Consider the following 18,306-nt stretch of genomic DNA (forward strand, 5'->3'; position numbering starts at 1 on the left):
AGGATGAGACTGAAGATGCTCAGCTACCTCATGTAGTACATGTGTACATAAGGGGGAGTATTCCCAGTCTGTGCCCCTTGTTAGGAACGTTGCTTTTGACGGGTTGGCATCGTAACAGCGTTTATGTGGGCTGAATCTGGAGGAAAGCCTTTTTTTCCACTGAGGCATCTAACTGGAAAATTTAGATGTGGTTTGCTGTCAGCAGCAAGTAGTTGCTGCAATTGGAGACAGGTTATTAAAGAAAATACCTGGTTGCAAGGGACAACGAGCAGGATTTTCATGCTGCAGGATGGGTGTGGGAATTTCACTCCTGGGGAAGGAGGAGCAGAGGGAGCTTGGTGAGGAAGGACTAGAGATAGCAGGAGCTGATGCCTGCTCAGGAGACCTTTCCTTCCTCTAACATTTTCGAGGTACTGTCTTGCCAGAAATCCAAGCTCTTCGCAGGCTGGGGCATGTCATGGCAGAAAATTTAAAGTTATTTGAGCACTGCTAACCTGTTTTTGTCTTTCTCATTTTGTTCCCCTTTGCTTCATCCTGGATGTCTAAAAGGACAGTTGGAACCAATAAACGAGGTGAGTTAATCTGATGATTCACTCTCTGCTCTGTCTCCTTGCTCCGTCCTGAGGGGATTGTCTCGTCTTTTCTGACCCTTTACTGATGTCCTAGATATAAGTAATGCAACTGCATTTTGGGCTGGTAATTTTTAATTTTTTTTTCCAATGTTCAGATTTTGTTTATGGAAAAAACTGTTTTACTTGAGCAAAAAGGAATGTTCCTGGGGAATCTTGTCTGCAAATCTGTGTTCCGCAGAGGAAACTCTTTTGCGTGGTGTGGTGGTGCCCTTGTATCTCCACACTTGTGGATCCTGCGAGTATTTTGGAGGGTATCTGTGGGGAAGTTCTCACATGCTGTATTTCTTTGGCTTCTTGGGAACATTTCAAGGTCACACAAAATCATAAAGTGACTCAACCCTGGTTGTGCACGTACGGTGCTCTTGCAGCTGTGTGTCTCCCCCCACGTGACTACGGAGCGATGCCCTTTATTAGGAGTGCCCTTGTGCTGCTTAATGAGCCTTCTTACAAACCGCAGAAGTTGGAGCGGGGATGGGTGGGAGATGGGCTAAGGTGTGACTTTCTGCTGCTCTTGAAGCCAGCAGAGCTTTGAAGTGGAGGGAAGGCTGTGGGGATGGCATGGAGGTGGGACAGCAGCCTGTTGCCCCTCCGATGGGGTGCTTACACCTCGTGATTGTAAGAGCAAAAGAGCACTGTTACAGGGGATGCTGCCAGTGCCACCATGGAAACCTAAGAAATGCAGTACTTTTCTGGGTCAAATAACTTCTTTTAAAAAAAAAAAATCATTGAAGGTTCTTCGTTAAATCAGTCGTCGTAGCGGACAGGAGGAGGCGTGTGGATAGCATGCCATTTTAGTGGCAAGTTTGTCAGGCTGTCATGCTTTATGTGTATGGATCATACAAATACTACGTGCTGATACATCTACAGGAACAAAATGTGTTCACGTTGCGGTGTTAAGATTTGCAAATTAAATAGACCCTTGCCGGATTAAATTGGAGCTTTCACTTACCTTCTGTTTTTAATTCCTTTTGTTGTACATTTGCCGATCTATTAGTTTGTTGATGTGTGTGAAAGAATAAGCATGTTTCCAGTCTAGCATATTGCTGTGCCATAGTGTTTTCTAAATCACCCTCTTGCCAACCTACATAATAATACATCGTTAGTAGAAGGAAAGTACCTGCAGTGAATACTTATTTTCCTGCCTTGTTATGGCATCAGTGAAGTTGGGCTGGTAACTGCATAGCACTTGTCTGTTGATATAGATGGAATAAATATAGTTCTTAATGTTCTGTTGCAGAAACACAAACATAAATACAGCTGAATGTTATTTCTCAATAGCTATTGATGGGTTGTAATCTTGTACTTTGGTTTCCAATGGCTTCAGGGTCTGCTCGCTAGAATCTCGGATCTCTTGCTGTGCCGGTGGACTTGTAGAAATTGTTGTCAGAAGTGTTTCGACTGTAGCTGTTGTCAAACAAATGAAGATGAAGTTGAAATCCTGGGACCTTTTCCTGCTCAAACTCCAGCCTGGCTGTAAGTTTAGATGCACTGTTTTGTAGCTTTAACTGAGGAGCAGGGCTGTTCAGCTGTGGTGAGAGTATTGATGTGAAATGGCAATAGAACGTTCAAAGGGTGCCGCGTAGAAAGGAGGACCCTCCTGCTGCGGAAGGGAACGTAGGGTACTCAGGGGCAGGGTGAGAAAGGGCAGTCCTGTTTGTTCAAATAGTAAGGTTAGTCTGTGTAAACACCTTTCTGATGAGTAAGACAGAAGTTGCTTTGTAAGCCAGCATAGCAAGCTGATAAGTGGTTCAGCTGTGCAGCTAAAGATGCGTTCCTAAAGATGCTTTTCATCTTCAGCCCTGTTTCCTCTTCAAATGGACCAGCCCTTTGGGGCACATCAACTTGGCTGAGATGCTGATGAGGTGGTTTTGAAACATTTTTCTTATCCTAGCGTGATGGTGGTTATCGTGTAGGCTGATGAAAGGCGTACCTCGTGTGTGCTCCAAAGGGGAAATTCATCTGAAGTTTCATTTAGCAAGACTTGATCTCCTGCATCATCTTAGTACTCCTCAAGATTTTCCCTTGAATCATTAAAGAACGGCAGCAGCAATGCCGGGTTTTATCTGGGGCTTTGGTTAGTGCTTTTGCAAATCCATTCCAATGAAAGTCAGGGTAGTCTTCCCTGTGGTAGTCCCTCTCGTATGGGAATTTGCAGCACAGAGGTGACCCCATGGAGGCATTGGTGAAACGAAGAACGGAGCAGAGGTCTCCTGTCTTTTAGTGTCTGCTCATTCAGCTGGGCTGTCTTCGGTGAGAGGACACTGCTTTGGTGTGTCCAGAACCTGTGGCACGGGAGATGCCTGTTTAGTTTAACTGAGAATCTCAGTTAGCTTTACCTGCTCCTCTGAGTACCTGCTGCTGTTCTCTGTCAGGTCTGGAAGGCCCATGTCTTGGTGCTGCATGAAATAAATTGTCTCATGTTTAAATCGCCGTCTCGTCTGTATCCTCTCTTGAATCCAGGTAGAATAGGATAGTAATTAATACCGAAGCAATAATAATAGAGATGTTCAAGATGTGTTAGAGTGGTTTTTAAATGTGGAGCAGCGTATTTAAGAGTCTGACATATGCCCGGGAATGGATTCACCTGCAATTAATGGCAAATAGAAACAAAATCAATGCTAAATAGGAAAGCGTTGCGCACAGGAGAACACAGTGATGAGGTTGCACTATTGGATGTAAAAAGGTTGCTGCAGAAACAAGTACATACTTGGGAACAAGTGGCTGGGCTGCTTGTAAGAGGGTGCTTTGGAATTTCTGGTGTGCTGAGGAGCAGAAAGGACGTCGCGTGTGTTTTGGGATGTGGGGTGGTTGCCCCATGGTGTACTTTTTGGCTGCTGGATCCATCTGTCTGGCTAAAGGGACGCTGTAAGCATTGAAGCTCTGTTCGGTGTATGGATGTATGGTGACTTTGCAGATGAGCTGGCAGAGGATGTGGAGATGTGGAGACCTTTGGACTCATGAAATGCTCTCTCCAGCCTGTGTTGTTTTCCCCCAGTCCTCCTTCACCTGAAAGTTAACTACAGTTAACTTACTGGAATGGCCATGAGCAAACGGCAGTGCACACTGAGGGGTGGGGGGAAAATCCCAGTTCTTCAACCATGTTGCACCCCGTGCTGCACCTACTCGTGCTCACAGCCCTTGGTAGGGTCCCCGGGACCCCAGCCTAGGTCACCTATCCATCTTTCCTTCCAGCTTCAGGCTGTGTGGTGTGGTTAGGGTCTCCCTGTTCTGCACTAGTGCTGGGAGAAGGCAAGTTCCCAGAGGCAGCGCCCGAGAGGGGCAGAGCAGTAGCTTTGGTTTGTGAGGAGGCATGGATGCGGCCATGTCGTAGGATCACTGAAGTCAGCAGCTCCTCTGGCACTGAGGCAAATCCGGTGATCTCTGAGGACGCCTGTTAACGCACGTTGATGTGGAAGCTGGAGATGAGGCTTTGCTTGCTGTTGGCTCCTCTTCTTGAGCTGGGATGGACCCAGGGTGGTGCCAAGGAAGATGGTGATGCTTTAAGCTTCCAGGGTGACTGATGGAAAATGGTGAGGGAACGCAGAAATTACTCGAGTGAGGAGGGCAAAGAGTGCAGAGGAGATAGGGAGAAGTAGGGGAGCCGAGGGTCTGTGACGTGGAGGAGAGGTAGAGAATCAGCCTGTAGAGGAACAAGCGTCTGGAAGGTAAGAGGGAAGGAGAGTAGAAGGCAGGAGTCGGAAGCGGTGTATTTTGTTGGCTGCTCAACAGGAGGGCTACACTTTTTGTGTGTGCAGGTTTAAGGTGGAAACAATCCCATGCAGCCTGTGCTGGCTCAGAATCAGAGGCCGAAGAAGATTTTGGTTTTCAGTGTGTTGATCTTACATTCTTAAATCTATGTGTTTTTGGAGGTAAGAAGCAATGTCTGGAGTTAGATGTGTGAGCAGAGTAAGGGTTCGGAATTGGTCTCAGGATAAGGTGTTTAATGGCTGTTTTTAGTGCTCAGAGATCTGTGTATGCCAGTTGACACCTTGTCCTGGTTTTTTTTCTTTTATTTTTGGAAAGGGGGCTTTTGGATTCAGTGGATACCCCTAACATGGAAGACAGATTTGACACCACCATATTCTGCATTTAAATGCATGCACTGAATTTGGGAACAAATCAATTTATTGTATTCCCTGCTCGCCGGCTGAAAGTGTTTTAAAAATAGGTCTGGGTTTTCAGCTGATGTCTTTCCATCTTGCCCTGTCTTCGTGGGCCCAGGACACTGATGTAATGCAGAATGCAATTTGCTCCTTCCTTCCCTCCCCACCCAGTCCCCACAGGAAAACTGGTTTTATGGTCTTCATTGGCCTACTGGCAAACATCTGAATGCCCGTGCTTAATAATCCATCCTTTATTTTTTGCCCATAGGTTTTCCCTTTGGCAGCTCTAGGACACCCCCTCACCTGGAAATTCAGGAGGGGACACCAAAGCTTCAAGTTTAAGTCTTTCCTCTTGGGAGACTGGTGGTTTTTCTTGGTTTCTACATTTTTTTTTTTACAGGAACAGCTTAGGAAAAAAAATTCTTACTGAAGTGAGTCTAACTATTGACCTGAATGCATGGTGGCTTCTTGTTATTTCACGAGGAGCGCTTGCATCCTGGTCTTTGCAGAAACGGGCTGGGAGCAAGGGTGTATGTCTGCGCTGCCTGTTACGGAATATTCTGCATAAACCCCAAAGATAAACAGGGCAGAGTCTGTGAGACTGAATTGAAATCAGGATGAGACTTCTCTTCCCAAAGGTTGGGATTAAACAGAAACAGAGCTGCTTAACCAGAGCCAAAGTTTATTTGAGGAAAAATTATTGTGGCTCAGTAGCAATTTCCTTACTGAAGGTCATCTGTATGTTATTAACTCACTATTACGTTTACCCATTGTAGAACATCCTTAATGCCTCTCTTCCTGATTCCCTTTTTACCCTGCCTTCTCCTCTTTCTGTGCATTTGCTTCTCAAACACAGGTATATCCAAATGCTACCTGTGGTTGTGTAAACCAGCATTTGGCCATGAAAAAGCTATTTGTGTTCCAAGTACTGATTGTATGACAAACTGCATGATTTGGACTGCCTTTAATGGGCTGCAGACTTGTGCAAATATTAAATGTCCCTCATAGCATAGAGTTTGGGTTTGATTATTAGCAGCTTTTTTTTTAATGTGGATGAGTTGTGTGACTTGGGGTTGGTGAGATTTGCATGGATCCTGCTGTGAACTTTGTGAATTTGGATAATGAATTCCAGTTGATTTTATATTTGGGGGGGCCTTTTCTGTGAGTTTACTGCTTTTTGCAGAATATGTTTATTGCTCTAGTCCAGTAATTGGTTACTAAAATGAATGATTCAACTTACTTCGTTGGTACCCAACCGAGCCATGCACATAGAAAGGGTGAATCAGGGGCAAAACTCTCTTCAGTATCCCACTCTGCTTTGCTCATTTCATGCTTTCCTTGTGATCTGCTGCTATTTTTTTTGGAATATTCTGCCTGATGGCTTAACCGAAAAGCTTATTTTGCGTGATGCACTACACGTCACATACCATTGTGCGATTTCATTTCCATCGGCAGATGTCTGCCGGCCTCTCCCCTCTGAACGTGTGGTTGGAGACTTTCTCCTCTGCTTGTCACTGTCTGCTCTTGCTCTTCTTTCAGTTAAGGTTGGGAGGTCCTGGCTTCTTCTCTGTGACATGTTGAGGTTTTTAACCAGAATGTTGTTTTATATGAAAACAACATGTATGTATATATATAAACAAACTGAAATGGGAATTACACGTGGACTTCTTTATGATGCCAGTCTTTGTTGAGTCTTTTCAAGGATGCTACAACTCTCGCTTTGTTATTTAGATCTTGCCAACCTTCCTGCTCCCACTGAGACTCCTGGGTGGTAAAATTACTGTCTTGAGAATCACCTCTGCTTTATCGAAGTGGATAAAAAGCAGCTAATTATTTAAAAAGGCATGTCAATAAATAGCTGTTAATTAAATGTATTTATAAGGTTGAGTTTTGAAACCTTAGTGGTGTACCTGCAAAGCAATATTTTACTGAGACAGGTGTGTGGTAGGACTGAGATGAAAGAGCATGGTGGTATCCCATGCTGGTTCATTCCTAGTGAAGGCTGTGCTTCCAGAGTGTAGCTGTGAATTTACAGCAATATGCCACCGTTTTGGTTTTTGTGGTTTGTGGGTATTTTTTTTCCTTTCTTTTTTCTTAATACTTCTGATCAAGATCTGAGTCACATGTGCCCGTGTGGCCTGTGTCGTGCTCTAATACTGATATAACTCTGAAAGACAGACAGAAAGATAAAGAATCTGTTTTTTACATAGGTCTGAAATCAGCTGTTCAGGCTTTTGCTTGCCAAACAGATCAGGAGATGCCCTGCAGCATCCAGGGATGTGCACCCAAGATTAGACCCCGAATATCAGAAGGCATTTTTATTCTGTATATACTCCTTTTACTGGGTTGAATCACCCAAAGGTCTCTCGTTATAACAGGATAAGCAGCCAAAATGAGGACAAAGATGGAGACTCTGATAATACAATCAGTGAGCTGCCTCCCACTCTTCAGGATGTTTCCCCTGACAGAAGGCGGTCGTCTTCAGATGCATCACGGTCCACTTACAGCCTCACGAGGCGGATTTCAAGTAAGGTCGTCCTTCCAACATTAATGTAATTCTTGTGGGGAAGAAAATCAAACTGCACTGCTTGCTCTTTCATCTTTTAGACAGGGAATCAAGTCCGGTTGAAGGTACATTGATTAAAATCTCATCCTGTTCTGCACGAACTCAGTGGAAGGGGCCAGCCCCGTTTTTCTTGCTGAAGCATATGCATGGTAATTGCACGTGAAAATGGACGTGGGGGAAAGGGTAGCTGAGCTTGCACTTCGGCATAACTAAGGGTTGACAGTGTAATGGTGAACAGTCCCGCTGGGGAGCCTGCTGTGCTGGGCGTTGTGCAGACACAGAACAGCTGTACCCAAAGAAGCACAAGTTGACTTGCGCCTGTAACATCTTCAGGTGGATTTCTAACAATTGTGTTCGTGTATTTCTCTCGTTTAGGTTTAGAATCGAGGAGGCCGAGTTCTCCGCTGATTGACATTAAACCTATCGAGTTTGGAATAATAGGAGCTAAGAAAGAAATAGTTCAGCCAACTATCCTACGAAAAACCTATACCCCAGATGACTATTTTAGAAAATTTGAACCAAGACTGTACTCTCTTGACTCAAATGGTGATGATATGGACTCCTTGACCGATGAGGAGATCTTGTCAAAGTATCAGCTGGGCATGCTGCATTTTAGCACTCAGTATGACCTGTTGCATAATTACCTAATAGTGCGAGTCATTGAGGCTAAAGATCTGCCTCCTCCAATTTCCTACGATGGTTCGAGGCAGGACATGGCTCACTCCAACCCCTACGTGAAGATCTGCCTTCTTCCTGATCAGAAGAACTCCAAGCAGACCGGAGTGAAACGCAAAACACAGAACCCGGTGTTTGAAGAGAGGTACACATTTGACATCCCCTTTTTAGAAGCCCAGAGAAGAACTCTGCTTTTAACCGTAGTGGATTTTGACAAATTCTCGCGCCATTGTGTTATTGGCAAAGTGTCAATGCCCTTGAGCGATGTAGACCTTGTGAAAGGCGGACACTGGTGGAAAGCCCTTGTGCCTAGTTCTCAGGTAACAGAACTTATCAGATTATTGCCACAATTCTCCTCACTGTTTTTTTGTGTGGTTCCTTTGCTTGTTGGCAAGTAACACAGTTTCCAATTAGTCACTGTCATCTTAACACAGCATCTGCTGGGTTGAAGTAATGTGGAGCCTACAACTGGTCTTATAACTAATACTGTGAGGTAGAAGATCTGTCCCCTCTCATATTCAAAGGAGGTGGCATGACAAAAGATCCTATGTCAACTCTAATGAGAAGAAAGCAAGACTGCTTTGGAAGTCGGCACCTTTCGGAAAACCTTTCGTGTCACTGCAGCAACCTGCATCCGTTCCCAGACACTGCAGTGACGCTGTCCCATCTGGGTTGCTGCAGTGGTTGTTAACATGACTGTGTTTTAGGGACACGAGGGAAACCACTGGTGCCAGTTCAGTAATAATTTGATACAAGAAAATGTATAGAAGACAAAATCTCTGTAGACTTAGGGCATAATGCATGAACAAAAAATTACGGGATAGCATTAGATTTATTTTCATTGTGTCCCTGAAGGAAATGAACTTGCCATAGATTTTGTCTGATGTAAGTGGCATGTTGCATGCATGCAAGTTTGAGCATGCATTTTGGACTAGATTAAGCCATCTGGTGGGATAGAAGGAGAAGGTGTAGAGGGTCTTTGTGCTTCCATGGCTGCTCTCAGAATAGGGCCCCGGTCAGTGCCACCTCATCTCCAGGCAGGAAAAGAGCTGCTCAGTGATCTGAACTTTGCAGCCAGGAAAGGCGGTGAGCTACCACGTTTGCTACTGGCCATACCACCCACATGGCTAGAGGCGTAGGAGCCCGTAAAAAGCCAAGCTGAGAGCTTGGGGTGAGCGTCATCTCCAACCTTTGTGCTAAGGACTGGAGTGCCACTCTGGGTTGGTATAACACGATTGCTTCTTCCAGCTCCTCACCAGCTCTGTGATGGCAATTTTTAAGTTTTAGAGCCTTTGCTGAGTCAAAATCCAGTATGAAAATGGATGGTTCATGGCTACTTTGGTTTTTGTGTGTTCACAGAAGGGTGGCATAGCCAGAAGCATTAGACAAAATGAACAGTAAATCACTGACCTCACTGCTGATTTATGGCATGAGTCTGAGAGTCTGGTTTGGAGTGGAAATATGTGATCAGACACTTGTGGAAGTAAAATCCATAAAGCAGTGTTTATAAGCAAAGTCAGATGGGTCTCTGGCTTTGCTTTACCCCCTGTCTGTGTGCAGAGGGGCTGAGAGTGCTTTTACCTCTTGCTCAGACCTTCGGGACCCTCTGCAATTGCAAGAGAGCCAGCTAGATTTGCTGTAATAGAAGTACAGCAGATGTTACGGGATTAGCCTGGGCGTTGTTCATGCAAAAGGGGAAGTTTGCAGGTTGTGCACAAGTCAGTTGTGGGGTCCCTGAGCGTGTCTTTATGGAGGATGTGCCAGTGGGATCTGCTTTGCTTGGTAAAGTAGCACTGAGGGGGTGAGGGGACAGCTGTGTTAGAAAGTGGTTCATAAGGAAGATGAACAAGGACAGATACTCCTGGGCTTCCCTCCCTGCCTGGGCCTTTTCCCCAAATATTTATTTACACTGCTTTTTTTCTTTTTGTATTTGTGGTTCATCACAGGCTCTGTGTTGTGTATCTGAGGGCAGAACTCTCCTCTCTACATCCTGTTAATCCTCCTGTGGCTCGCAACATGTAGCCTCGCGTTTTTTCCCCCCTCTGCTTTTGCATGATAAATACTTTCGTGTTTTATCTCTGTCTTTATCAGTAACATGGATTCATTCCGCAGCTAATACAGACCTTGATTAGACAAGATCATCTCTGCCTTCGTGTGCCAGGCCCGGAGCCAGCCCTTCCTCCCTCCCTCTCCAAAGTTTCATTGAAAGCTGCTGCTGTTTTCAGCAGTGCTGTCTGCTTCATCAGGGTTCAAGATAAATTATTTATGCAGAAATTGGCAGTTCCGTTATTTATAAAAGGAAGGAGAAAGGAAAACTCCCTTTGAGTGGGCAGGCCTAACCTTACAAGCCGTTTTCCGTATGATAGCAAGCAGATAAAGGCAAAACTTTTGTTTTAATTAAAAGTCCTTTGCACCTTGATTAGTGAAGAGCCTTGTTTTGGTCTTTTCATACCTCCTTGTTCTTTTTGCCTTAGCTGGCAGACTGCAACTGCAAAGAGAATAGCTGCTTGTACCAGGACATGGAGGGAGGCTGTTTGGTATTATCTTCCCATGTTTTCACAGTGATAAGATTTTTAAAGTTCATTGAATAAGGTATATTTTCTTTTATTAATGATTAAAGTTAAATGCATTGTTCAAAGTGTTAAAATAAGTCCTGGAAGAAGTAAAACAGTATATCTTACTTCTTTGAAAAACTGCATTTTAATGTCTTTCACTAACAGTGATGCTTGTGCAATTTTTTACTGTTTTTTTTTTTTTTTAATTGCTAGTTGGAGAATTCTGCCTGTAGAATGATAGATTTGACATGTTGACAATTTTTTTTATCCTTCTCACTTTTTTGCTTACTGTTCTTAATTTCTTGTTGGATTGAACCTGAGCCTGCTGAAGTGTGCTTTGTGTTGTGAGATCATGATAGCAGGGGACAAAAAAAATCTGCATGCAACAGCATTTTATTTTGTAGAAGATGTCCTTAGATTCTAGAGAGCAGCGCAGAGCCGCTGCAGTGCAGTTCTGATCATTAGTCGACGTAAGTTTTAAATTTTCCAGGCTGGGTTGGCTGCCTCAGGGCTCTGCTATGGAGTAGCAGCATCCCCCAGCAATGAAGATCGTGTTGGAGAAAACGCTGAAGCAGGTGCTTGGAAAGCCAATAACAGGAGGGAGGGAAAAATAGGCAGTCGCATACAAGATATTTAAAGATGAAAGACACAAAATATGTGATTTCTATTTATTTAATTATTTAACTGGTATTCATAGACAGAAACATGATTAGCTGGAAAGATGGAGAAAAGCGAATCCAGATGGCAGGGGCTGTGGAGAAGGTTTTCTCGTAATAGCAGTGAGAGTGGGATGGGACAAGATTGTGGAAGAGCAGAGAAAGCGGCCTAAATAGTATTGGCTAAGACAAACACCTGTTTGCGCTCGCTGTATCCACCTGGAAGGCATTGCCATGGAGTGTGCTGTAAAGTCAGGGGCTGAGGCCTTGTCCCACCATCACGCTGAGCCCCGTCAAACCCGGAGCTGGCACACTGCCTCAGTACGGGACTGAGCCAGCACAAGTGAGCCCTGCTAAAAGATGGGGATGGCAGCAGTCTTCGGGGGTGTGTGGTATTGGCAGGGACAGGTGGGTTTCTCCCACGCTGAGGTATGGTCCAGCTTCTGCAGCCAACAACTCCATTGACTCCACTGGGCCAGGATAAGCTCCTTAGGCCTGTGGATGGGATGTTCAGCTTCTCAGTGGGAGAAAGCCCATCATCATTAACAGCAGAATACCTTCGTTAGAATGTATAACCTCAGGAGGATATAGACCAGCTATAGCAAGTCCAGAGGAGGGCCACGAAGATGCCCCGAGGGCGGGAGCCCCTCTGCCATGGGGACAGGCTGAGAGAGTTGGGCTGGTTCAGCCTGGAGAAGAGAAGGCTCCAGGGAGACCTTATAGCACCTGCCAGTACCTGAAGGGGCTACAAGGAAGCTGGGGGGGGCTTTTTACAAGGGCCTGTAGTGACAGGACAAGGGGGAACGGGTTTAAATTGAAAGTGGGGCGGTTTAGATTAGACATCAGGAAGAAATTCTTCATGGAGAGGGTGGGGAGGCACTGGGGCAGGTTGCCCAGAGAAGCTGTGGATGCCCCATCCCTGGAAGTGTCCAAGGCCAGGCTGGATGGGGCTTGGAGCAACCTGGTCTAGTGGAAGGTGTCCCTGCCCATGGCAGGGGGGGTGGAACTGGATGATCTTTAAGGTCCCTTCCAACCCACACCATTCTGTGATTCTATGATTCGTTACCACCTCAGGGAGTTGCTTGTTAACAAACAGCCTGAGAACTGACCTTGGGTGTAAGGCGGGCTGTGCATCACGGCTGTGCTTGGAATGGGTCTGCAGAGAACCCGAATGTGGGTGAGAAGAGTGCTTAAACCCAGCTTGATGCTAAGCTTCAGGCAAAAGACCGTACCTGTGCATAAGTGCTTTCGGTTTGGATCGTGCGTTGAGCTCTTAGGGGGATTGAGTCCAGAGCGGAGGCAGTGGGGATCTGCCGCCCAGCCTATCATCAGAGCCAGCAACTAAGCAGGAGGACTTTCTGCTTTTAGGAAATGTCAGTGCAGGTATTGCCAAATGCTTTATCCTTGGTAGTTCTGGGAGGCTTTTTCTTGCAGGGTAATTAATGTGTTTCTGAAGTGCAGTAGCTGCTCACGGAGTAGCTCTCGAGTCCAGTCCCCATAGGAACACCCTGTGCTCCTGAAATATCCCCTTAAATGTGTGTGGCTTTGCTTAATTACCATGAATTAAGTTGGCAGGCCTTGCTGTAGCTGGGCTCAGATTCGCACATTTTGCCGTTAAGATTAATTCTGAAACACATGTTGAGGACCCCAAGTTTTATTGACATATGATTCATTTCTCTTTTGGCAGATTTGAGTGGGCAGGAATAAATGTTTTAGACCAGCAGTAATGAGAGCTTGGAGATCATTCCACAAAAGAGAAAAAATAAAATTGCCTGGTCGTGGTGGGAAAACAGCATTGAAGTTCCTTCTCCCCTCAAATTAAGCCATTTTTATAGTAGAGGGAGTATGTATTGGGTTTGCTTTTTTAACGTTGTGCTGTGAGTGCGCTGGAATGACAGTCATTTAAGAAGCTGTCAGCTTTTTACCTTCAAACGGCACGTGCTCCACAAATGGAGAGGCTTTGCTATGCCTGCTGTCTGCAATTTTTGATTCCCATCTCGGGGATAAGCCTTCAACAAATACTGCACTGTTGTTCTTACCATGCCTTGGTTGGGAAGGAAAAGGGAGAAAGGAATTTGAAATTCAGGTAATGACTCATTTTGGAGCATCCCTCCTGGGTGCTGCGTTGACTTCTGCTGTGCAGCCAGGTGGTTATGGTACCCGGCTTGGAGAACTCCGGTTGTGCATGTACCACGTTTGTTCTCGGCACCTTTGTTCCTTGGCTTCTCCATTGCTTCTCCTTGGCTTCTCTCCTTGAAGAACGTGGATGATGCCTTGCGTTTGGTAGCGCAGTGTATTACTGAAAATAATGCCAGCACCCATCTCTCGTGTGGCCTAATGCATTGGACGGGCAGAGACTTGGTTCAGAGAGCTGGCACAGCGGTTGACTCAAGTGTGGAACAGTGTGGAACTGGGGCCCATGTTTGTAACACAGTCATGGGAGATTAAATATGGAAATGAATGTTGTCAGGGTTTTTTCCTTTTCTTCCTTTTTTTTTTTAAAGCAGTCCAAAAGTTTAGCGTCTGATTAATTGAAGGAATGATGCAGAATCGCTGGTGGTGAACATGGGTTGGTTACAGGGTGTTGTGCTTGCTCAGTAACAGGATGTTAAAATCAACCTGGCAGTTTACCTGTGTCCAGTGGGAGAGATGCCGTGGGCAAAGCCTGGCTGGAGGCAGGATGCCACCACCCTGCAGGTCACTGGACTTGAGGGAACTGTGACGGGATGCCGTGATGGATGCTTGTCCATCATGGTGATGACATTTTTGGCTCTTAACCTGTGGTTTGTTGTTGTATTTTGGGTTGTGACATGCTACCATCTTTCTTTCACTCTCTATCTTTCCCCCTCCCCTCCCTCTCCCTCCCCCCCTGATTTGTTTTAGTGGTTTTTTTCACCCCTTTCCCAGTCTTTAAAGCTCCAGCACTGAGAAATTTTTCTAACTGATAGTTTTCTCTTCTTTATCCTTATCTGTCTCATTGGCCTCCAGCTGTCATCTCGATCACCTCATCCCTTCCCCTCTCTGCTCTTCCCTCCTGCCCCTCTCTGCGGAGAACTGGGATGCTGTGGGGTGTGTTTTGCTGAGGAGGAGCCCAGAGCAGGGGTTGGTGGGGATCGTGGGCAGGACCTCTCCATAGGAAATCTTCCTCTTGCACAGAACAGGTTTTCTCATGGCCATGTAAACTGATGCAAAGCCAGTTAGACTTCGGAAGGGATTTTATGACTGTATTCACTCCAAGTTAGCTCGGTGTCTGTTACATAGGTAACGTTCATGTCCATTGGTAAGTATATATTTTTTTCAGGTTCTGCTCCTTAATAGCTCAGCCTTTCCAAAATGATTGCTGTGTGTCACACGATGCTGTAGAAAGCCTGTTAGAGCAAACTGTTCTAAACCATCAGTTTTCTAATGTGCCTGGAGGTACCATCACAGATAACCTTGAGGAGGAAAATCAATCTGAAACTTCATTAGGAGCGTTGCATAGATGTCTGTGCTGATGTAATGTGCTCTGGTTCCCGTCGGGAACCAGGGAGAGTTCAGCTGCAGAGTTGTGCTGGTGATGTAGCAATGCACAATGAACAGTCTGGGGGGGCTGCGAAGAAAGAACCGTCCTCATCCAAACAAGATGTGCAAATAGCATTAATTAAAAACTCCTATTCCCTTGAGATAGCTTCTGTGGTTTCAGAGATGACAGAAAAGAAAAAACAGCCCAAACCTTCTTACGTGTGGTTGGTTCCACCCAAACGGTAACTGCAGAAGGTTCTGGATCACAGGTGAGCCCAAGGCTGCAAATCCAAAGGACTGTCTGTGTTAACACAGCCACGGAGAGGAGCAGCCAGGAGCGAAATGTTAATCAGAGCTTCAGGAGGACCTCAGACATCCAGACTTGTGTCACTTTTGCACCTCATCAAACAGGAAATTGCTTTTCCAGGGTCATCTGGGATCTGGGCACAAATCAGCACATCACTAGCATAATAATGGCAAGTAAAATGATGCCTCTGCACGGCGGTGCCGGGGGGCACCTCTGCACGCTTCATTCTGCAAACAAAATATTCAAGGAGAAACCAACAGCATTTTCGTTTCCTGATGAAAAGACCTAGGAAAAGTAAAACTCAGGCACTTCCTTTCCCAACGACGAACAACATGCTGATGACACCTCTGGTGCATAAGCATCCTTCTCCTCCATCCAGCCCCTGTGCAAGTCTGAGGTTTGGGGAGGCTCCAGTGTGTGACAAAGCAAAAGCCATGCTTCTGGACCTGCAGTCCCCAGCAAGATGTGTCTTAAGACGCTGGCTGATGAAGGTGCCTGTAAACAAGGTGTTGGGCGTGAGGTTCCACAGTTACGGCAACGCAGAGTGTTTCCAAGGGGCAGGTGAGCGCAGGGGGTCCATGGGCTGGAGGAGCACCCTGGGCAGCCCCGCTGGCTCCACAAGCCACCTTGGTGGCCACACGTCCCTCCCTCAGCTGAGTCCCCTGCCTGACCCATCACAAGAAGGTTCCCATTGCTCCGTCTCGCAGTGCACCCCACCATGCTCCCCAGTTGTCTCCATGTTGCCTGCCAAGACAGTGAGTCCGTTGAGCCGCAGCTCTGTCCACATCCCCCTCTTCATCTCTGACACACACCGTGCCACCAGCGTGCCTCGTTAGCAGGACTGTCACATCGGCAAAGCTGCGCTGTGGCCTGAGCTTGTTGGGGAAAGCACGGGGATGTAAAACCTGAGGAGGTATGCCTTGTATCTCAGGCTTCTTGGAGCAACCTGTTCATTCCTTGCCTGATTGCTAATGATGAGCAGGGACCAAAGAAGAGGAGCAAGCTGGCGAGCGGGGCGGAGAGATGGTCTGACGTGCCGGGGAGAAACTAACCCTAATGGTGGCCGCTGGCAGCTGGTCCATTTTCTTGAGTGCCTGACGTCCCCTCAGGCACTGTGGCAGGATCTCAAGCATGTTTCCTAGATCCTTGCAGCTAAGCTAGCAATAATGCGTTTATAAGAGCAGAAGCGATTCGCTGCTGGAGTTAAGTGCCTTGAAAAGGCTGAGTCACTTGCGCGGGGAGGTGAGCCATCCGGGGATCTGGGTTTCCTTCTGCGAACACCTTGTTATTGCAGCAGACGCTGCTGGTGCCCTGCCTGCGGCGGCCGGGTCCAAGCACACCCGTCCTGCCATGGCCTCGCTGGGTTGGGTGGTGCCTTCTGTGCCTTAAGATAATTAACAAAAAACTGGACACGCTTGAAAAGCATTAAGGGACAGAAGGTGCTATTGAAATTTGGGAAATCAGGCTTCATCTGAGAGTCATTAAAGCTGGTGGTTGTCTTCTCACTTCAGTGGATTCCACTTGCAGACTATAGATTTTTATATCTCGCCTTACTCAAATTTAAGCCCAGGTAGTCAAACAGATTTTTCTAGAGGTGCCAATATGCCTGTTGGGTTAGGTGCTGTGGGAAATCAGGGGTTTAGCTTCGCCTTTACCTGTTGAAGGCTCGTGGGTTAGGCAGCAGTGTGATGGTTACGTTACGGTGGCTCCTTCAGTAACCTCTGCAGGGGTTGCAGGACACGGTGCTGGGGAGGGTTCAGGTGGGTGTAGATGTCTAGTTCTTCTGCCTGTGCCTCAGTGGGTGTTGCGTGCCCAGTCTCGTATTGACACTGTACAACACGGGGCAATTTTTTTTAAATGGAGCATAAATGTAAATGTGTTGGAAGCGTGGAGATCTGCCTTCCCCTGCTGAGCTTCCCTGCTCCTCCCTGGCCCAGGGAAGCCCCTTAATTCCAGCAGGTCTTGGGTAAGGTCAACAGGTTCCACCAATGGACAAATCCAGAAGTAATTACCCCAAATCTTAATGTAGATTTTCAGCATTCTAAGCTGGAGGTGATGGAATGGTCTTATATCCCAGCCCAGTGCCAGCCTGCCTCCTGGCTGTGCCTGGAGTTTGGTATTTGCAGGCAGAGCCGTTTGATTGTCTCTCCCCAGCAGGTAATAACATCACTAATTAGTTTCCTAATTTTGCTATCCAAATGTACCTGAATTTCTAGGAATTAAAGCCTGCATGAAGTCCGACATAGAGGTGAATGCAAGTGGAAGTAGGACTGGATATGTTAAAAATGTTGTTGATATGTTATAAAAAATGAGCTGAGGTGAAGGGGTACCTCGCGTGGATCCTGTTGTGGGTCCTGCATGCTTTGTTACTGTCCTGGTAGTGAATTTAGAAGTCACTGACTGTTCTTGGTGATAAACATGTCTTCAGGCTGTTGTAGCCACAGACCCGAGAGGAGCGGTTTTGTGGAAAACCAACCCAAATGTCATAGTTTGAATTGGATAGGTGATGTTTAAGTCACCTTGGATGTGAAACTCTCTTAGATCCTTACATTGTACAACCATTGGGCATGGTTCTGTACGTAGGCATGGCTTGACCTCGCAAGAGTTGTGATTGTGTTGGGTCAGGTTTGGGCTGGGGAATGGCTTTCTGATGGAAAGAATGTAAAGTACCTTAATTGAACAGAACTGTGGTGTGGGAGTCGACAAAGGTTGATGGAAGAGGGATGCCTTCTGGGTAAATCAAAACTCCTGTAGCAACAGGATAAACTGCACGTGGTGAGTGTGCATGCTGTGCAGTCAGTCGCATATGGCCACGTCGTGTGCCTCGAGAGAAGCTGTGACAGAAAGTGTTTGGGGTGAGATGTCTCGTGTGGGAGAGAGGCTGTGGGGGAAGGTCAGGCAGAAGGTGGGCCAGCTTGGGGTCGACGCTGCCGGTTTGGCTCTGGTGCTGGCTCCTGGGGCAGCAGAGCGTGCGAGGAGGGCACGTGGGTTTGCTTTGGGATATGCGACGTAGATCCACGCTTTTCACTCAGGGCCATGTCAGGATGCTGCTGTACTCACAGCCTTTGCCCCCCTCCCTGCGTGGTGCTTCCCTCGTCCTTTGCCCATTAAATATGCGGGATGAAACACAAAGGGGTTGCTTTGCCAGCTCCTGAATTGCAGAGACCTTTTACATGAAATCAGGCAGCCTATTGCCATATTTTCCATAGAAAGCCAAAAAAAGAACATTGAATTAAACTGAACGGCGTTGTATAGCATCTGCGGTGCAGGACTCCTCCAGCTTGCTCCTGCATTCCCTGCACGTCTCGCCG

General features: G+C 46.5%; 1 protein-coding gene across 1 annotated transcript in view; it reads left to right on the forward strand.

Annotated features, from left to right (window-relative positions):
* Positions 1–549: 549 nt before the first annotated feature.
* Positions 550–18,306, forward strand: part of SYT17 (synaptotagmin XVII) — a gene marked incomplete at its 5' end in the record, with an annotated part of 35,974 nt that continues 18,217 nt past the window's right edge. Inside the window, 4 exons of the mRNA XM_010154740.1 lie at positions 550–572; positions 1,957–2,105; positions 7,114–7,262; positions 7,677–8,296. Of these exons, the coding sequence (XP_010153042.1) occupies positions 550–572; positions 1,957–2,105; positions 7,114–7,262; positions 7,677–8,296 (941 nt within the window). The remainder of the gene's footprint in view (positions 573–1,956; positions 2,106–7,113; positions 7,263–7,676; positions 8,297–18,306) is intronic.

Source organism: Eurypyga helias, unplaced genomic scaffold, assembly GCF_000690775.1.
Source record: "Eurypyga helias isolate BGI_N326 unplaced genomic scaffold, ASM69077v1 scaffold33570, whole genome shotgun sequence".
NCBI classification, from domain to species: Eukaryota; Metazoa; Chordata; class Aves; order Eurypygiformes; family Eurypygidae; genus Eurypyga; species Eurypyga helias.